The sequence below is a fragment of the Podarcis cretensis genome (genome assembly GCF_951804945.1).
Source record: "Podarcis cretensis genome assembly, chromosome: 6".
Classification (NCBI taxonomy): domain Eukaryota; kingdom Metazoa; phylum Chordata; class Lepidosauria; order Squamata; family Lacertidae; genus Podarcis; species Podarcis cretensis.
The window spans coordinates 76,368,638-76,384,629 of record NC_137175.1 but is presented as its reverse complement, the minus strand read 5'-3'; the positions used below and the strand labels follow the sequence as shown (position 1 = coordinate 76,384,629).

At 42.1% G+C, this 15,992-nt stretch overlaps 1 protein-coding gene across 6 annotated transcripts in view; it reads right to left on the bottom strand.

The window, feature by feature from the left end:
- The window catches only part of DPYD (dihydropyrimidine dehydrogenase), a 538,621-nt gene that overhangs the window by 451,703 nt on the left and 70,926 nt on the right, over window positions 1–15,992 (bottom strand). For all 6 annotated transcript variants that reach the window (XM_079981200.1, XM_079981199.1, XM_079981197.1 and 3 more), the window contains exon 3: window positions 5,713–5,795. In XM_079981200.1, the coding sequence (XP_079837326.1) occupies window positions 5,713–5,795 (83 nt within the window). The remainder of the gene's footprint in view (window positions 1–5,712; window positions 5,796–15,992) is intronic.

Here is a 15,992-nt window from a genome sequence, read left to right as displayed (position 1 = left end):
CACTTTTTCCCTCCTAAAAAGTAAAGGAAAATGTGTGTGCGTCTTATGGAGTGAATGCATGCTGTGCAGCTATCTCAGAAGCCAGAACAGCTGCTTTCGCTGTGCAGCGATCCCTCTTGCTGTTCTGGCTTCTGGGATTCAGAATATTTTTTTTCTTGTTTTCCTCCTCCAAAAACTAGGTGTGTCTTATGGTCTGGTGAATCTTATAGAGCGAAAAATACGGTATGCGCAGCAGAGATGCAATGGTGGAGCCAATCTGCCGTTTCTACTGCTGCATTCCCACTGCACTGGCTTCCCTGCCATCTAATCTCTCACGCTTTTGGTTTGGAAGAGAAATGAAAAGGCAAAATTGCCTACACAGTGGTACCTCAGGTTAAGAACTTAATTTGTTCTGGAGGTCCGTTCTTAACTTGAAACTGTTCTTAAGCTGAGGTACCACTTTAGCTAATGGGGCCTCCTGCTGCTGCCACACCACCGCCACACAATTTCTGTTCTTAACCTGAGGTATTATTTCTGGGTTAGCAGAGTCTGTAACATGAAGCATCTGTAACCTGAAGCGTCTGTAACCCGAGGTACCACTGTAAGCCATTGGAGGTGGTGGGGAATCATTAATGTATTTCGTGGATTAATACAGCTCCCTAACATAGTAACAACAACTGAGGGCTATTGTACATGATGAACAACTCAACAAGCCATCCCTGGCCTGGGCCACTTCACACGAAAAATGTGCTTTTTCAGAAGTGATTTCTAGCAATGGGGGAGCAGGCAATAAAATGTAACTGCAGTCCCAGCCAGTCTAGTGCACACTGGCAACGTTGAAGCTCTGGGCAAGGATGGAGATCCTGTAGCCTACCAGATATTGTTGGACCACAGCTGCTCCCATCCTTAATCATTGGTCATGTTTCCAGAGCTGATGGGAGATGGAGTGCAGTAACAACTGGAGGGTCATAGGTTCTCCATTCCTGCTTTACAGGTTATTGTTCCTTTAATTAAAAGCTTCCTCCCTGAAGGTTCTCCCCTTTTTATTGCTTCTTCTTCACCAGAACTGGGGTATTAGTGGTGACTGCCTCATAGCTAATCATCTTCTATTCCATGCAGTGGGGAAGGGGAGGTATTAACGAATGACTTCTTTTAATAAGGTTTTCTTTAACAGAAACAAAAGAATCTACTAGATCCCTTCACAACCCCAACTCGTTTGCACAGGGAACAAAAGATGGCTAATTCAAGGCAGTTCATCACTAATCCTCTTAACTTTTCTGAACGTCAATAAAATAGAAGTCACAGAACCTGGAAGTAGGAATCTACTAATTTATATTGCTGGGGACATTGATTACAGAAGGAATTTGGTCAAGGGAAAAGTTAGCATTTGATGATGCAGCATTGTAGCATCTAAAACTATCATTTTAAATTCCCACTTCCAATTGATAATGGAAAGAAAATGGAATTGCAGCACTAAAGGTTCCTAATGTGGAAGCAACCTCTGATGTGGTTAAAAAGTTTTTGCAAGTGGACTTGAGCCCCTAAGAAAAAGCTTGCCAATCAGTTCTAATATACAGTGGTACCTCGGGATGCAAACAGGATCCATTCCGGAGTCAAGCCACAATGGCACATCTGCGTGTGTGCGGGTCGCATTTTGTCGCTTCCGTGCATGCGCATGACATCATTTTGAGCGTCTGCGCATGTGCGAGTGTCAACACCCGGAAGTAATGTGCTCCGTTACTTCCGGGTTGCTGCGGAGCGCAACTTGAACATGCTCAACCTGAAGTACATTCAACTCAAGGTACGACTGTACAAAGATTTTTTTTTTTCTAAAAAGAAAAATTAAAGGGGGAAAACACACAACTGGTGCTCTGACATTCCATCCATATTTTGTGAGAAATCCATTCGGCATGCTAAGGATTTGCAAGCAAGAAAGTAAGATTTTTTTACAGGTTTTCCAAAATTTGGCATTTCATCCACCTCAAACTATGCCTTGAATTTCATTACTAATTACTACAATATCAGTGGTGGCAATTATAATAATATCATTGGACAACAAGCAGGCTGCTTTTGCTTGCAGCACAAAATAGCAGCCCTGCGAGTAACATAAAGCATTGCTGCACTATATAAAGCAACATGATTAGCAGGTGTAACTTGCAATTAAACTTTACAGGCTCGCACACACATAAAAAAGCCTAAGTGTTATAAATATATATTTTTAATATAACGGAGATTTACCCACCCCCTTGTGTTTTGTTTTGAAGAGTCCAGTACAATATAGCAGCTGAGGTGTGTGTGTGTGTTTGCTTGTTCGTTTGGTACAAAACAAGTCTGTCAAAAGAAATGTCTGCAAGTTGAGACACTTCAATGGGCAATTCAATAGAAGTTTATAACTGCCAGTTCTGACCATGTATAATGTGTAACCTTAGGTCAGTTAAAATTAAAGAATTTTGGTTTATTTGAGACAGGTGATTGAAGGAATGTTCAAGGGAAATCACAATCTCTCCACACTCCCATATTCCCCCTTCACTACAGTATTCTCTAAGGAGGAAGGCCTGCTCTCCGATTTATCTCTGCAGCTCACAGAGTAAATTAAAATTCCCAACTGGAAAAAAATGAGAAATTACAGATGAAATCTTGGACAATATAAAGTACAGAACCGCCTAAGCCTATACAATCTTATAAGCCCATATGAAGTTGAGAAAACAACTCAACATAAACATTCTGTGTCAATGGTGGCATAAAGGAGACTACTTCATCAAATATCAATCTTGCAATCAAGCTCAAAACAAGACTTTTATGGGCGTCCTGATTTATACTTTAAATATATTTAAGGCAGTGCAATCACTTTTCTAAAGCCCTGGAGATAACCGCCATTGTGGAATACTGTGACAAGATATTCCCTTTGAGTTATTCTGCAACTAGAAACCATATGGCTCTCTATTTCAAAGCTACACTGATCGTTTGGGGAGTGTTTGCAAAATCAGATTAAAAAAAAACACACACACATGAGCACACTGAAGCAATATGTTATTGGACTACAACTCTGATCATACCTGGCCATAGACTAAACTGGCTGGGGGGGATGGGATTAGTAGTCCAACACCATCTGGGGAAATTAGGTTGAAGAACATTGCTCTAGCACGTGTGTGCTATAACTAGCAACTAAAACATCAGATAAAGCCAGATCTAAAAACTATTACATCAGATAAAGCCAGATCTAAAAACTAAAACTATATTAGTAATCAAAGTAAACATTTTAACACTTCAAGACTGCAGCTGTCTCTATGGTACTCTCTCTACTTTCCCATCTATACAAAACCTGTGATGTCACTGGCTATCCACCTCCAGTCCACAGAGCAGCTTTGGTTTAAGAAAAGAAATTCTGTACACACCAGAATTTTGGCACTTCTCGTTTTTTTCCTTCTTCTCCTTAAAAAGCAGTTGCACAAACTTATGTCTTTTAACCTTAGGCTCATCACATGCACGTTGACTAGATATGGTAATGCACATCCTCGTTTTCCTGCAAGTAACCAATGCAGTACTACCGGACATTTTCATTACAATATACATTCATTGGCCTCTGTCCCCGCACCGCTACCCTTACTGCTTACTGTTTCTGTAATAGTTTATTCCAGGGTGAAGAAACCTGCTTTAGGATGCACGATAAGGGAGTGATAAGACCAAAGTAGGAACTGATATTTGAATGGTAAAGTGATACAGTGGTACCTCAGTTTAAGAACTTAATTCGTCCTGGAGGTCTGTTCTTAACCTGAAACCATTCTTAACCTGAGGTACCACTTTAACTAATGGGGCCTCCCGCTGCTGCCGCACCACTGCCACGTGATTTCTGTTCTCATCCTGAAGCAGAGTTCTTAACCCGAGGTACTATTTCTGGGTTAGCAGAGTCTGTAACCTGAAGCATCTGTAACCCTAGGTACCACTGTACTTTAAAGCTGGGATAGGGGGAAAAACTGGGTTCCACTTCACACTTCAAAATGTAACAAGCAATTTAAGTAATCTGGAGATACAGCTACTGGAAGCAACTTCAGTGACTATGACAGCTGAAAAACACAGAGATTGTAGCTATACCCAGACATAACAGGTCATGGCCCAGTTCGCAAGTAATGCTAAGCTAAATAATGCCCTAGCTTGAATGCATTAAATTATGGCATTTTTCCAAATTCTCCTGCGGCTGAGCTAAGTTTGGCTTAGTGGTACATTTAAAACCAAGCTCAAGGTTTTTCTCCCCTGACAAACTGGGAGTGGTAGACAATAACAAACCTTGACTACAACTTGTGGTTTGTCTGGAATGAGACAAACCACAAACTCAGATTCAAATGTACCATTAGAGCCAAATTATGGCTTAGCTTCAGGTAGCATGGTAGCAGGACATCTGGGAGAGGAACAAAGTGCATGGGGTTTCTGTTATGAATACCCACATGCTCAGACAGCCATGGTTTGGCTTAGCATTATGTAAAATCTGGACCCATGTTTTGGGAGAAGAGAAGTGGGGAAGAGGGTAAGTGTGCAGAGGCAGAGAAAGAATTATGGGTGGAGGAGTGTCATAATTCTGCCATCCTTTGGATACCCTGGAAAATTCACCAGACCAAACCTGCTGTAACCTGGGATCTATGCAATGAAGCAAACTGAGTACTGAATAGGACACAACCATGAGCGGCCTGAGGAAACTCCATCAACCAAAAGCAAGTCTATGGTGAGAGACCCGGGAGATGTCAAAAGGGTTCCAGGAACTCTCTTCTTCATTGTGAGATTCTGGAGTTGATCTATGAGTTTATCTGGACCCCGGGTGAGAACCAGAATACCTGAGTGGAGTCCTGCATGAGAGCCAGGAGGCTAAGATGTGTAATAACTATTAATTATTTTATAATATTAGTTGCTGCTGTTGTTTGAGCTTTCTGTCCAATACCTAGAGACATTTCCTACATATTAAGCTATATAGAAATGGTCTAAGGAGCTAAATAAATGTGTTGCACTCTCCATGTGAGTGGAAACCATCAGAGCACACAAAATGGAAAAAGATCTTGAATGTGTATTATCAGCTTTTCATTCACAAAATAGTTTCAGTGGCCTTAGTATATGTACTGGTGTATTTGCCAGACATCCTTGCAATGCTGGCTTAAGATTCCCATCACCTTTAATATGTCCCATCCCATGTCCTGGGACCTGAGTGAATAAGCAGAGCTGTACAAACTCCTGCAATCATAAAAGGGGAAAATCAAGAAAAGCACTTTCTCTCTTTGAATGGAGGAGGTCATTCATTTTCACATACAGTAGTATAATCCCATTAAAGTCTAATAGAAAAGAAATTACATGGGCTGCTATATCCTGAAAATTAAATACAAATTAGGAGCAAAAAAAAAAAGCATAAAGAAAGAAAGAAATCGCTGTACAATTTCCTTAATACTTGCACAATTTGGATGAACAATCTTCATTCATTCACACAGTTTAGTATAAATATAAAACAAGGCACCCCCTTAAGCATTTTTAGTAACAAATTAAACATTTGCGTTTTTTAGTGTGCAGAGAGGCTTAGCATTCGCGCAGCTTCAAAACCAAAGTACAGCCTCAAGGGAAGCCTCTCCGCTGACAAATTAATACCTTAGAGAATAGAGCTGAATGGTGGCAATGAACTCATTTGTTCCCCCAATAATGAAGAATGACTCTTTCTTTACCACATCTGTGACTGTTGCCATGGTGACCCAGACTTACCTCATTGCTTCTCGAAGTGCTCCTCGCTCACCAAGAGTCGTGTGCTTGATGTCATCAAAATTATTTTCCAGCTTCTCACAGTTCTGCAACAACAACAATAAAAAAAACCAGGAGAATCCACATTAAAAAAGCGGAATTTCCAAGTTGGGTGAAGCCCTCATTCTAGTTAGATAAATTGCCCACATTCACTCTCAGTGCAAACATAGCTGATTATATTGATTACATATTCACACAAATTACTCATTTTTGCTTTTAATTGCATAGGAGTAATTAAAAATGACACTGTGAACTCAGCAACAAAGTACGCATGAAGCTTATGATATGGTTGCCATGGCAATTCTCTTATCAGCATTCCATAATGTGAGAGATAAAATTTCCTCCTATCGGTTTTGTTCCCGCAACCCAAGCAAGAAGAACAAATGTGTATTATCTTTTTTGTGTGTGTCATTTTCCAATGAAAGAGGTGCCATCAGATAGACCCAATAAAGATGCATATGCTTATTGCATGCGAAGGAAATGCCTTAAATATAACGATAACGAATCATGTTTTGTACTGATTCAGCGGGAGCAAGTGTCCAGGAAGACCAAAAGTTCTAAATTCCAAAAGTTATTACAGAGCACCTGATTTGCTGAAACTGCCAACTAACTTTATTTCATTTAAACATACACACACACTTGAAAGCAAGATGCAATAAATTCAGTATCTGATGAGTGAAGAGAAAGCTCTGTAAGGCCCTGTCTGGACAGTACCTCTAAAGCAGTATCACACTAGTTTAAACAGTTTAAACAAGGCTCCCCCCCCCCCAAGAATCCCAGGAGCTGTGGTTTGTCAATGGTGCTGAGACCGTTTTCCTCACAGAGCTACAATTCCCAAAGTTCCCTGGAAAGAGGAATTTATTATTAAACCACTCTGAGAACTGGAACTCCTTGAGGGGAATAAGGGTCTCCTTTTGCGATGAGATCCTAGAGTTTGACATTACAGAGCAACACTGCTCCCCATTCCAAAACATAATCAGACTCTCAGGTATGAGCAGAAAATCAATGTTTAATGATTTCAGGTACACTGTAGAATTATTGCAGAAACAGAGAACGGCTATACCCCCTTCATAAACAAGCAAACATGATCTCCCCTAATCAGAATATGTATGTATCGTATATTTGCAATACGGATCTTCATAATAATCCCCAGAAAATTTCCAATCTCCTCTCTTCAGTATTAAAACTGTGGCATTTTATACCATATCATATCATATATCATATGATAGCTATCTACACACATACACACACAGAGAGAGTGTGTGTCTATATACACACACACTGTATATATATATCAGTATATATATATCAGTAAACGAGGAGAATTAAGACTAAAAGATCTTATCTTTTATTTCTTATTTATTTATTATTAAATAATATTTAATTAAATTTTTAAAAATATTATTTATTTATTTATCTAATCTCACTGTATACAAATTGTACAAGTGACAATAAAGTATTTCAATACACACACACAGAGAACACAAACATATATATATGATAAATTTGTATGCTTTGCAGCCCTATAAAGTTTCCATAACTGTAAACTATGAGTGACATCTAAAATGAGTCTTGAAATGAATAGGTGACATCCTAGACATGTACAAGAAAAGCAAACTACTGCATGGATTGCAATTTTCCACAAGGCCTCATTCTCGAGACGGCTTCTTTTCTTTTTTAAAAAAATAATATTTATTAAAGTTTTAAATGTTACAAAAAGAGAAAAAGATAACTCCAAGTTAAACAAAAACTTGACAACACATCACAATAATGAAAGAAGAGAATAGGATTTTTTTTATATAAAAAACAGAAAAGCAGAAAAATAGAAAAATAGAAACAATTAAAAAACACAACGAACCTTCCCATAACTTATCTTTCATTTGCTTGTTTCCTTGACCTCCTCGCACCTCCCTTTTTTGTATTCTAGTTCGATTAGCTATTTCAGCAAATCCTTTCCATCTTTCCCAATTTTTATCCTAAAATTTATCTTAATATAATGTAACTTTACCTTTCCTCCTTTCATCCATTAACAATCTATTTTTACTTAATCCTTTATAATATTTCTGCTAAAGCCACATAACTTCATTCCAGCCTCCTTCTAACATTCCTTAATTTTACAATGTTTCTGTAGATAAACTTTAAATTTCTTCCAGACGTTAAACAGTGCTTTTCTGACAATATGATTTTTAAACGCTTTATGTGCTTTGACCTTATCATACCACAAATATGCATGCCACCCAAATACGTTGTTAAAACCTTCTAAATCCAGCACGTCAGTATTTTCAAGAAGCAACCATTCTCTCAGCCAGCAAAAAGCGGCTGATTCATAATAAAATTTAAGGTCTGGCAGGGCAAATCCACCTCTTTCTTTAGCATCAGTTAGTATCTTAAATTTTATTTGAGGTTTCTTCGACGGCTTCTTTGGATGACAGCAACATGGAGAGAAAAGTCATTTGGAAGGTTTGGAGTGAGACACGTCACAGTTCTAAGGCGCTTGGAAATCCTTCCTGTGGCCACCATTCATGACCCCCGTCAAACTTAGGAGCCCGATTGCACTCAACAGATTCAGTGTGAGAGAAACATTTGCCCCTATGGGATCGGGACAGTCTACATGGTTTATTCAGGCAGCGAAACTGAACAGGCCATCCCTGTCAGCTCACCAGTTTAATGAGTTGAGGTTTTATGCTGTGAAATAGCAAAATCTTTGAAGAAGGGGTGGCACCTTAAGTCCAGCAACCTTATTATTCCTATCCCTTTTTTTTTACTAATGGAAGGCAATGACAGCACCTTACAAAATGAAGAACATCTAAGCAGAAGCACATCAATAATAATCTGAGTTAGAAAATCAAGCATTGAAACAGCCCAGATTGTTAAAACGGAAAACAAAACAAAAACCCAATGCACCTTTTTAAAGCAGTCAACAATAATCTCAAAGCTAGGAGCCACAATTATATTTTCAAAGCAAATTAAAACAAAAGGGTCTTTGCAAGCCTGGCCCTACCATTTAGTTAATTTGGGATATCATGGAAGGGCAGAAAATTGCTCCATGGTTTATTATCTTTGTATTCTTACTGCCAAGAAGGCAGAGAGAGAGACACACACGTGATATTCTGTCCCATTTTTTGCAAAAATAGTTTGGTCAGCTGTGGGCACTATACATCTTCGCCTCAGCAGGGGAAAGGGTGCCATTTATTCCTCTATCGCAGGCAGCAAAATTTATCAGGCGAGCTCTCGTCTTCAGTCATTACCCACAACCAACCAACAAAGGAGTGAGGTGGCAAATTTCAACTGTCAAGGAGTTCCACAGCCTCCATGCTGCCCCTGAAAATATCCTGTCTGAAAAAAGGTGCTGCTATTTACATTTTGGAAATACACAAGTTTATTTAAAGTTATTGATTAAAACAACAACAACAGAATTTAACAACAGCAAAAGATCTGAAATTGGTTGATAGCTCTGAAACATTTCTCCGCAAATTTTAGTACAGCAACCCAAAAACATCCATAAGGTGCCTTCCCATTTCTATTCCTTTATTTGCGTTTTATGATTCTTTATAAAGTGTGTTCTCCCTCATGGAGAGCACAGGTTGCGGGCGGGGCTGACAAGACACCTCACTGTTACTAGGCAAATGGTTTGGCCATCCTGTAAGCAGGGGTGGGCTGTTACTGGGGAAATCTAGATGTTTCCATTTGTTGATTGACAGCCCTATTTGTTAAATACAATGCTCGCAGCGAGGAACTTCCTCTTTTCGCTGCTTACTTCGGATCACCCGCCCTCCCTTCCCTAATTTTAGGCTGTTTGCTTGACCTTGCTATGCCTGTCATGGGGTCGTCTGCTTTGGGGCAGGGGCCTGGTAGGAATTTTGTCCATTTGGCTGATTAGTGTGTGCCACTTGGTTTTTGCCTACTGCGTAGCAAATCATCACAACTTGTAAGGTTTGCGGTTAGGCATTGGTCTTGGAATTGGTTGGTGGAGGGGTATGGATTCGGCTGTGCCTGCCCCTCCAAAATGCTGCTGCTGCTGAAGGGTTTTACCGTTAAAGGAACCCAGGGGCTCCCCCATGCTTTTGTCCGAAACCCCCTGGCAAGGGGCTAGGGCCACGCAAGCCCCTGGGAGCATGCTGGGGAGAGGTGAGGCATGGTTCCCAGACCCATCTCTCTCCCCAGGTGACTTACCCTTCCTGACTTCACGGGGGGTGCGAATGTCAGAGCTGTCCCCGTGTGGGGGCAGTTAGCGCTACCAATGCCTAAGCAACCACTCACATTGCTGTAATTTAAATAAAGTTGTGGCCAAAATTATGCCAAAAACCTTAAACAAAAATTAAGTGTCAATTGTGTTTTTCTTTAGGGGGTGTCTTGGGGACCTCGACGCGTAATATTTAGATGCATGGTCCAATCTGTGTTCTAAATGTGTTCTGCCTAGAAGAGGATGGTACACACATATTTACATAATGTCGCCCACTCTGCCAATCCTGCAGCCATTTCCTAATGATGCCCTGTCTTTGGCTATTGTGAAATTATGACAGATAGCTCGGTTCTTTAAAAGACAAACATGAATGAAAATAATTACCCAAGCCCCTTTATATCACTTTATTAAAAAGGCCTTATCAACTTGCCCAGCTAACGTCAAAATTAGCTTGTTATAACTTTTGAGATAATGCTACAGACATTTTAATATACACTATTAAACATCATGCTACTCTACTGACACTGCTAAGACATAATTACCAAATCAGCAAAGGATATTTGAAGCAAGGCTGTGTTAGGAGTTCTTTTCTTTCATCTCTTTTTCAAGGAATCTGCAAGGCCATTTTTTAAAAAATAAATCACACATTAGTTCTGTCCTCTGTTTAGTCTCATATGTTTTCTGTTCCTCATCAGCAATATATTATTCACCTTTGTAAAGGCTGCAGGAAGACTACTCCTCTGCCTTTACTCTTTGCAACCAGAAGATAGAGTTGGTTCCATTTGACAATATTTAGTGTTTTTTTATATTGATGAACAACTATGGCTGCATTTGTGCACAAAGTAATAATATAAAATGCAAAAAAGCAGCCTGCTGCCTTATTGAATTCTCAAACATACTGGAGAAAAAAACCTTCCTGAGAGAGTTGACGCAAGAAACAGTTTTCAAAACTAGGTAGTGACAAGTTATTCCAAGGACTATTTTGTAAAGAATAACACCAACAACAAAACCCTCTGCAGTCTTCTACCCTAAGGCATAATAGCACCAATGGTAAAAAGAAGCAGGAGGAGGCATCTCTAAATCAAACTAAACACTCAGTCTGAAATTGTTTCATTGGGGCAAAAAGTTGCAAAAGACTGGTGACATTTAAAGCAACTGCAACAGCCACGAACCGGTGCAGATACTGAACACCAGAGTCATTTCAGAAGGTTGCAAATCTGACAGCTCGTGTAAGGAGGAATAAACATGGCCTGACTCCATCCTTCTCTATGGATCAAAAAAAAGAGAGCATCCTACATGTTGTCACAACTGTCCCCATAATTTACTTTTGTTGACCACCACCATTCAAATGCATTCATTTGAGGTAAAAACGCCATAATGCACAGAAAAAGTCTATTCCACTCTTCTGGTTTCCTGTTCCACAAACCTCCTTCTTATGTAGCTCCATCCAGTTCCAACATGTGCAGCGGCAAACAGGGAGGATATTTACACAAACACTGCCCAAGCTGCACTATCCTTACTCACTTAAAATTGAAAGTTTCTAACATGAACAGGAACTAGAATGTGCAGGAGTGAGAAGGGACCAGGGGCAGGTGCTATCTCACTTCTCTACTGTGTGTACACAACTCTGCATGTACTAGATTCAGGTAGCTAGCCGTGTTGGTCTGATGCAGTCGAAATAAATAAAAAAATTGTCCAGTAGCACCCGTATGTATATAGGATTCTGATACTGTACACAGCTGGCTAAGTCCTCTCCTCTCCAGAGTTTTTCCTAAGCAAACTGAGACTGTGCCTGTGTGAAGCTAACTTCTCTGCCTCTTCATGCCGCTCCCGGTTCTGGGAGACTAGGGAAAGGGGCATTTGTCACAGCAGGACACCTGTGCTTCTTCACCAGCTGGACTCATCTCTGCCTCTTGGCCTCCCTCCTCTCCTGCTTCAGCCTCTGCCTCTGATTCTGGCCTTCTGATCTCTGCCACAGATTCCTCCTGCTCACTAAGCCCTGTTACCTCTTCAGCTTCTGACACCTCCTCCCAGTCTTCTCCCTCTGACCACTCAACATTGTCCCACCACCAATCCGCACGCTCTCAGCCTTCTTCCCTTGGGGGTTCCCCAGCTAGTTCCTCCCACCATTCCTTTGCGTCCAACCAGTCTGTGACATGATGCCAACCCACAGGTAGGTTACTGGGGGAAGGGTGGGGTGTTTCAACAGCAAGCCACACATTCATCATCATGCCTAACTTGGCCCTATGACACTTCCAAGACAAGGAGATAAAAAGTAATTAATTCCCAGTTTTTAACAGCAATTAAAGTAGAAAATGAAAACACAGGCGGAGGGGGACGTTTTGGTGGCTTTCTGCCAAGTTATTTCCTGCGGGTCTCGATAAGGTCTAAAAGTTTCAACTGTGGTGGAATAACTATACGGTATTTATATCTTATCTCTCTTAACAGTTCTGTAATGCTGTATGATACCAAACCACACAACTCCGAGAGGTTTATGATAGCAAAGCAAATACAACAGAGAAACTATTACAAAGTGAAAAGTAAATGTTGGGGGTGTCAGAGAGAAAAGTCACTAAAAGTTGTGGTCCGTTTGCCTAGGACAGAGAATGCAATGCTGAAATTAGGTTTGGTGGGGAGATTGGGATTTTAAGAAAGATCATTTCACAACAAATGAGTTAAATGTATACAAATATCGTATTTTTGCATACAAAAACACAGCATACAACCAATTATCTACCATAGGCACATGTGTCTAGTTGTCCACTGTTGGAGTCAAATGTTATTTTCTTATTTCACCAGGCTTTCGGGATATTTTAATTTTGTTAGTTGTGGTTTTAGTTTGGACTGTTTTATTTTGGCTTTCAATTCTTCCGTTTTGAGATTTTGATGTTCTGAGACCTTGCTAGAGCCCAAAGACAGTACAGTAGACGCTCGGGTTGCGAACATGATCCATGTGGGAGGTGCGTTCATAACCCGCAGCATTCGCAACCCGCAGAGCCTTGTCTGCGCACGCATGCATTGCGATTCAGCACTTCTGCGCATGCGCAACCGCCGAAACCCAGAAGTTATCCATTCCGTAACCCAGAAAACCACAACCTGAAGTGTCTGTAACCCAAGGTATGACTGTATTAAAATGCAGTGTTTTAAAAAAAGAAAAGAAAAAAAGGTTCCAGTATTTACTATGAAGTTGTTACAGTAAGTGCCACACTTTTAACGGGGGGGGGGGGAGAGCCAGTAAAAAGCACACCTAAAACATATTAAATAGATAAAAGTGTTATATGTCCACATGGACTGATGTACATCTGTAGCAATCATTCCCAGTGGTTCAGCAGCAGGGACGAGAAAGTCATTGGCCAGTGTAAGATTTAGGAGGTTTGAGCCGTCTCCATGCACAGCGTGCTGAGTCAAAGGGGTGCAAAATAATGATAACAACAACAAAACCTATATTTATATGGGTATCTACTGAGAAGATCCTTAAAACCGCAACTGTACCAAAAGAAATCATTGTGAAACTAAGAAATATTGGGGGAAAGGCACAAAAAATTGTCTTCACACAGGGTGCCATATTACCAAATTCCACCCCTGCAGTGTTCCCCCAGATTTTGTGGCACTACAACCCCCTCAACCCACACCAGGAAGGCCAACTGCTTGTTGCCAGGTACATCTTCCTTTATGAAGACATGTCTTCTTCTTAAAGAGCTGTGTCGAATACAGGCAACCCACCATTGATGCAGTGGTTACGTCACAAGGCACTGTGCGTTCAAGTGAAATCAGGTATATTTGAAACACCTTTGAAAAAGCCTGCAAACACCCCATTTCCAGCCCCACCCCTTTCTGTGACATTTTCAGGTCACTTCCAGGTTCAGCGCAATGCACATGTGCATGGTTGAGCATGTGCACAGTTGCACACATATTAAACGTGTGTACAGTCATATTTCATGTTACGTTTGCTTCAGGTTGTGCGTTTTCAGGTTGCGTCCCCCAGTGACCCGGAAGTACCGGAAAGGGTTATTTCCAGGTTTCGCCACTCGCGCATGCGCAGACGCACAAAATGATGTCACGCGCATGCACAGAAACAGCGAATTGCGAGCCGCAGACGTGGGTTGCGTTCTGCTCATGTTGCAAGCAGGCCTCCAGAACTGATCCCACTGTAAATGGTAAGGGGGGTGCCATATACGAAGGCACAACTTGATGAATTCACCACAATTTGATGAAGTTTTTCAAAGCCAAAATGCAAAAGCTTGAGCTACGGTGCTGGTGACAATGCCCCCCCCCCATAGATCAACTATCACTTAGAGAGAAATGCCTAAGGAGAAAAGAACACCCAGAACCCAGTTTGGATTCCACTAAATCTGTAATTACGGTAAGCAACAGAATTAATCGCCAGCCTTGCTCATATAAAGGGATACCACATTTTCCTTTACCTCTGCTCCCACCCCGCCTTGCAAAAAGGCTTGTGAATTCCAGCCAGTGCAAGGGAGTGACTCAGCTAATGACCGGCCATTTTTCAAAGAGAGCCATTATCATTTCTTGTTTGTCTCTCCACATACTCCTGTGTAATCCAAGATCTTAAAAACACAAGGCACAGTTCTAAGCTCATTAACCCTGCAGGAGCTTCTTACATTACCATCTTAACTGCAGATGAAGCATTAACACCATCTCACATTACCCTTTACACACACAGAGAGAAAAACACAAACACACACTTTCGTTTCATGGCACGGGGGGGGGGGGGGGGTTGTGCTGCACATTGCAGCTGCTCCAGTCATCCATCAGTATTGTCCATCCTTCCCTAAAAGCCAATGCTGAGTGTGGAAAACAGCCACAACCGCTGCATGGGCTCCAAGACTTCTGGCATTGCCTTTCCAGTTCTTCAAAGGTAATGTGATAAAAGGGCCTGAGTAATATTTTGACCCACTGACATCCAGATTGGGGGTGCATTCTTTTACACGCTGGAAGCTTGGTGCTGATTAGTTCTAGTGAAATATGGACTAGCCGTGATGGCTATGTGCCAGAGGCGCTAGCTTGCGAAAGCGATGGGGGGGGGGGAGCAACGTTGAGTGCATGACGTCAGGAGGAGCCAAACAGGGTGACCATGCAACTTAATTGTCGGCAGCACCTCCTCTTTGCTGCTTTGCCCCTCCTTCCCCTCTGTGGCAGGAAGAAGAGGAGGAGGAGGAGCTGGTCACTGGAGGCACATTGCGCTCGGCTCCACTCTTTGGCTCCATACTTTGGAGACATAGCAGGGGCCTAAAAGGTAAAGGTAAAGAGACCCCTGACCATTAGGTCCAGTCGTAACCGACTCTGGGGTTGCGGTGCTCATCCGCTTTATTGGCTGAGGGAGCCGGCGTACAGCTTCCGGGTCATGTGGCCAGCTTCTGGCGAACCAGAGCAGTGCACGGAAACGCCGTTTACCTTCCTGCTGGAGGGGTACCTATTTATCTACTTGCACTTTGATGTGCTTTTGAACTGCTAGGTTGGCAGGAGCAGGGACTGTGGCTGTGGGCACATTCGCTAGGCCTCGGCTTCAGTTAGGGGCCGTTGCCGCGGTTCCTCCTTCCCAGTGCATCTAGGGGTAATCTGTGTATTTGCGGGGACGCGGTGGGCGCCTGCCTTTCTTTAGGCTCCTACAAGCCTTTTCAGAGCGTCGGCGTTGCCCGCCTTTTGCGGCAGCGCATAGAGGCCTGCACAGGCCCCTGAGTCTTTCTGGCGCGGCCTGTGCCTCCCCGCAGCAGAAATTTTTGCTGCGCAATCGTCGGAGGCCCGCCATTTTAGTTGCGCGCGGCATGGTTGGGAGGGTGCCTGCCGAGTTCTATTGCTACCTGCTGGCCCTCTAGTGGCCGTTCGCTCCTATTGCGCTTTGGCTGCGTTTGAGCTCCCCCAGTGGCTCAGTGCGGTACTGCGCCTCCTCTCCTTTTGCTTGGTTGACCCAGCTGGGACCCCTGCTGGCTGATTAGGGTACGGCACCCTCCTTATATTATTTAAAGTTAGCTGGTTAATGTTAACTAATTTCAATTAGCCCTGTATCGTGCCTTTTCCCTTTGAGTTTGGGCCAGCTGGG